Source organism: Staurois parvus, unplaced genomic scaffold, assembly GCF_062004578.1.
Source record: "Staurois parvus isolate SC_StPar_1 unplaced genomic scaffold, SC_StPar_1.0 ptg000819l, whole genome shotgun sequence".
NCBI lineage: Eukaryota > Metazoa > Chordata > Amphibia > Anura > Ranidae > Staurois > Staurois parvus.
The window spans coordinates 225,067-230,476 of record NW_028318615.1 but is presented as its reverse complement, the minus strand read 5'-3'; the positions used below and the strand labels follow the sequence as shown (position 1 = coordinate 230,476).

General features: G+C 47.9%; 1 protein-coding gene across 1 annotated transcript; it reads left to right on the top strand.

Annotated features, from left to right (window-relative positions):
• Window positions 1-852: 852 nt before the first annotated feature.
• Window positions 853-3,663, top strand: LOC149443968 (uncharacterized). Its single transcript, XM_089655105.1, has one exon. The coding sequence runs from the start codon at window positions 863-865 to the stop codon at window positions 2,345-2,347; it is 1,485 nt and encodes a 494-aa protein (XP_089511231.1). The 5' UTR covers window positions 853-862; the 3' UTR covers window positions 2,348-3,663.
• The last annotated feature ends 1,747 nt before the right edge of the window (window positions 3,664-5,410 follow it).

Sequence of the window (5,410 nt, the reverse complement as noted above, 5' to 3'; positions counted from 1 at the left end):
GACCTCTGCACTATATACTCTATGTTGTACATTACATACTCCTGACCCCTGCACTATATACTCTGTTGTACATTACATACTCCTGACCCCTGCACTATACACTCTATGTTGTACATTACATACTCCTGACCCCTGCACTTTATAGTCTGTTGTACATTACATACTACTGACCCCTGCACTATATACTCTATGTTGTACATTACATACTCCTGACTTCTGCTCTCCCCCTCCCCCCACTGCTATATATACACATAATATGGATTCTCTTTTGTTCCCCCCATTTCCTTCCAGCTGGACATTTTATATCGGATGATGTGATTGGAGCACAGACTTTTACATGGTGATAATAATGTGATAACATCCTCCAACTTTGGACCCTTAAGCAGAAAGTGATAATGAGGGAGGAGTCAATACCCCAATGATGGTGGTCTTCAGGATCAGTCCAGTCTTCATCTTAGTTGTTCTCCCCCCATCCTCACTCTCTGACCTCTGGTGGGGCTCAGCCCCGCTGTTCTTCATGACTAAATCATGGACTAAATAAGGAAGTGCAGTACTTCTTGTGTTGGGAAGATGGCGATGAGTGATAGAGGGGGTGGGGACCCTCGTCCTATAATCCCCTCATCACTGTCCCTCCTATAAAAGACAGTTCTGGTTGTTTCCTCACTCTCTGACTAAGGTCCATGAATAAAGAAATGACCTGGTAGGAGATCAGAGGAGCCATTTCCTAGTTCCCTTGAGGGTGGAATTGTAAGCTCCTCAGAGACCAAGCTGCCTGATGTGGGCGGAGTCCTGGTTTGGGGGAACCAATCAGCTCCTGTCTAGTAATCCTCTTTGTCTTTGTATTTTAGTCCATGGCCGGGAGATGAGGAAAACCTCCGAGGATTGTCTCACTTTGTCTCCAGACTGGAAAGTAGAAGATGAGGACATCACACAGTATAGTCCAGGAGAAAACCTGGCTCCCTCCAATGTCCATCCGGCACCACCCAGTGTAGATGGACCATCGGATTCCTCGTATCCTGAGGAACCTCAGACTGTGCGGGACCGGGCCGGCCTTCCAACAGGGAGGAGCTTCTCCTGTACTGAGTGCGGGAAATGTTTCCCTTCTAAATTCCATCTTAATGAGCATAACAGATCTCACACGGGGGAGAAGCCGTATTCCTGTCCTGAGTGCGGGAAATGTTTTTCACAAAAGTCTAATCTTAAAACACATCAAAGGCTTCACACAGCTGAGAAGCCATATTCCTGTACTGAGTGCGGGAAATGTTTCCATTATAAATCCAAACTTAATGAGCATGAAAGATCTCACAGAGGTGAGAAGCCGCATTCTTGCCCTGAAGAGGATGAGGACATCACACTGTATAGTCCAGGAGAAAACCCCGCTCCCTCCAATGTCCATCTGGCTCCACCCAGTGTAGATGGACCATCGGATTCCTCGTATCCTGAGGAACTTCAGACTGTGCGGGACCGGGCCGGCCTTCCAACAGGGAAGAGCTTCTCCTGTACTGAGTGCGGGATGTGTTTCCATGCTAAATACCATCTTAACGTGCATAAAAGATCTCACACAGGTGAGAAGCCGTATTCCTGTCCTGGATGCGGGAAATGTTTTTCACAGAAATCCAATCTTGTCAGACATCAGAGATCTCAAATGGGAGATAAGCCGTTCTCCTGTCCTGAGTGTGGGAAATGTTTCCATTTTAGATGCCATCTTAATGAGCATAAAATAACTCACACAGGAGAGAAACCGTATTCCTGTCCTGAGTGCAGGAAATGTTTTTCACAGAAATCCCAGCTTATCGTACATCAGAGATCTCACACAGAAAAGCCGTATTCCTGTACTGAGTGCGGGAAATGTTTCCGTTTTAATTGCTATTTTAATGAACATAAAAGAATTCATACAGGAGAAAAGCCGTATTCCTGCCTTGAGTGCAGGAAAGGTTTTCCACAGAAATCCCAGCTTACCGTACATCAGAGATCTCACACGGGGGAAAAGCCATATTCCTGTCCTGAGTGCGGGAAATGTTTCCGTTTTAAATGCCATCTTAATGAGCATAAAAGAACTCACACAGGAGAGAAGCTGTATTCCTGTCCTGAGTGTGGGAAATGTTTTTCACGGAAATCCATTCTTTACAAACATCAGCGATCTCACACGGGGGAGAAGCCATTTTCCTGTCTCGAGTGTGGGAAATGTTTTTCAAATAAGTCAAATCTTTTCCCACATCAGAGATCTCACACGGGGGAGAAACCGTATTCCTGTCCTGAGTGCGGTAAATTTTTTTCAGTGAAGGCCAGTCTTTACAAACATCAGAGATTGCACAGGGGGGAGAAGCTGCTTTGTACTCTTGAGTGAGGGAAATGTTCCTCACTGAAGTCCTGTCTTCCTGTACATCAGGGATCCCACACAACCCTGGAGGTGTATTAGTGCCTTGAGTGCGGGAAATGTCTTCTAGATGAATGTTGCTGGACATCCCAGCTCTGATGTGGGGAAGAAGCACACCCTGATATACACATCAGATATACTCCATGGCTGATCTTCATCATGGAAGAAACAGTTCATAAGGAGATCAGAGGCCCCCAAAGACATGGATGAAGTGTGGGACCGGGTTGGTCATTGATGGCAGGAGAAGAATAAAAATGGAGTCCTGCTCTGTGATTGGCTGAGTACATTTGTGGTGGGAGATTTCACAAACACTGGAGGTCTATTATTGATACTTTGTGGACAAATGTTCCAAGCACTTATTAGGCCCACAGTTGGAGGTGAGGACAATATTTGCATGGTGGGGGATCACTGAAGAGGTGGGTGGTAATAAAATGTCCCAATTCTAGAAGAGTGACTGATGGTGTACACATGGAAGCAATGGAATTGTGTGTATACCGGGAATGAAGGAGTGATTGGTGAATGCACATATTGGGACTTTCCCGTGTCTTTCTCCATACATGTTTCTTCTTGTATGTTTCCCGTGATACAAATGTCTGTGTATATGATCGGCACATGATGGTCTGTCTATGACAAATGTTTCATTGATCTGATCATTTCCATGGTGATTGTGGACACATTGTGATTGGTTGATGGGGGATGGAAAGCACAGAGAGCAGGAAGTAGAGCGCCATCCTTTCTGCCTTTCTCTATTCCTAGTTCAGATTTGTAGCAGAAATCCCCAACATGGAGCAATACACGGACAATTGATATCAGACAATGAGGCCGAGGAAGGCCAATCATGAAGCTGGGGGTGGTGCAGCATAGACTGGAACAGGGTCCTCCAGGAGTGCAGCTCACACTGCGGGCAGAACACCTCCTACTGGGACATTCAGGCTTCACACAGCTACAGCTGCACTCCCGGGACTGCCACGCCTGGACTGTATATGGGGCGGGTGTGGAGGGATGAGGAGCAGGGATTGGCTAATGGAAAGTGGGAACATCTCTGAGTTACCGATGGATATACAGTATATGGAGATCAAGGAGAGTTCATCTTCTGCCGGCTATAGATGGGGCCCTTCAACAGTTGCAGTATAGGGGATGATAATGACTGGGTCAAATCTGCAGAGAAGATGGAGTAATGGGATCTCATTGGATGAAGTGGGGTTGAGGTGTCTGCTAGCAGTGTCCACGTGTGAGAAAGAGAGGAAGTGGGGGAGGGTAAAGGTGTCTGCTAGCAGTGTCCACGTGTGAGAAGTAGAACAGAAGTGGGGGAGGGTAGAGGTGTCTCTAGCGGTGTCCACGTGTGAGAAGTAGAATGGATGTAGGGGAGGGTAAAGGTGTCTGCTAGCAGTGTCCACGTGTGAGAAGTAGAGCAGAAGTGGGGGAGGGTAAAGGTGTCTGCTAGCGGTGTCCACGTGTGAGAAGTAGATGGGCAGTGGGGGAGGGTAAAGGTGTCTGCTAGCTCTGTGCACATGTGAGAAGTAGAGCGGAAGTGGGGGAGAGTAGGGGTGTCTGCTAGCAGTGTCCACGTGTGAGAAGTAGAGCAGAAGTGGGGGAGGGTAAAGGTGTCTGCTAGCGGTGTCCACGTGTGAGAAGTAGAGCAGAAGTGGGGGAGGGTAAAGGTGTCTGCTAGCAGTGTCCACGTGTGAGAAGTAGAGCGGAAGTGGGGGAGGGTAGAGGTGTCCGCTAGCGGTGTCCACGTGTGAGAAGTAGAGCAGAAGTGGGGGAGAGTAGAGGTGTCTGCTAGCTGTGTCCACGTGTGAGAAGTAGATGGGAAGTGGGGGAGGGTAGAGGTGTCTGCTAGCAGTGTCCACGTGTGAGAAGTAGAGCAGAAGTGGGGGAGGGTAGAGGTGTCTGCTAGCAGTGTCCACGTGTGAGAAGTAGAGCAGAAGTGGGGGAGGGTAGAGGTGTCTGCTAGCTGTGTCCACGTGTGAGAAGTAGATGGGAAGTGGGGGAGGGTAAAGGTGTCTGCTAGCGGTGTCCACGTGTGAGAAGTAGATGGGAAGTGGGGGAGGGTAAAGGTGTCTGCTAGCGGTGTCCACGTGTGAGAAGTAGATGGGAAGTGGGGGAGGGTAAAGGTGTCTGCTAGCGGTGTCCACGTGTGATAAGTAGATGGGAGGTGGGGGAGGGTAGAGGTGTCTGCTAGCCATGTGGGTGGGTCTGCTCCTCACGCTCCTGGGGAGATCTCATATTTTTAAAATGGCCACTTTCCTAAACTACTTTATCCACTTCAATCCATTCCTCTACTACTCCGGCATGGAGACGTAACCAAACTAAACACAGCTCTCTCACAATTTCTCTGGAGGGGTCGCTGTCCACGCATAGCTTTCTATCCTATCTCCACATTTTGGGATCAAGCGCTATCTTTCATCCAATTTGTGACAGGAGTTAAACTCCCTGAATCTCCAATACATCTACTATTCGGCAATTTGGACTCTACCCTTTTCATGCTTCACAGGGGCCTCAACTCACTTCCTCAACAAAACAAGTCTTGGATGTCTACTTACCTCCTGATGGCAAGACGAGCCATCCTGAAAAAATGGGTAGATGGTACACCACCAACCATATCTGACGTCAAAAAGGATCTCATCCGCCTCCTCCACACAGACAAACTTGATCTTTTCTCATCCTGTCCAAACAAATCAGAGTCTTTCGCATGAAAATGGCAAATATACGTATCAAGAATATTCTATCTGAACAAAGAAGCCTTCTGGAAAATGCTATGGCAGATCCTGCCCCCACCTACACCGCCCTCCAGAACACTGTCTCCACTTCTGACTAAAACGTATGGATAATGTATTTATTAAGGCATTAGTGGTCCTGAGATCCCTCTGCTCCACGGAGGTCAACCCATCTAAATCCAACTTGTCATATGAGCATGAGGCCATGATGTCCTTAGGATCCACCCCCTCCCTCCCCTTCAAGGGGTCGCTGAACAACGTGCTGCTTAGATGCTCCACTAGAGGTTCCGGCTATACTTATATGTCTATTTAT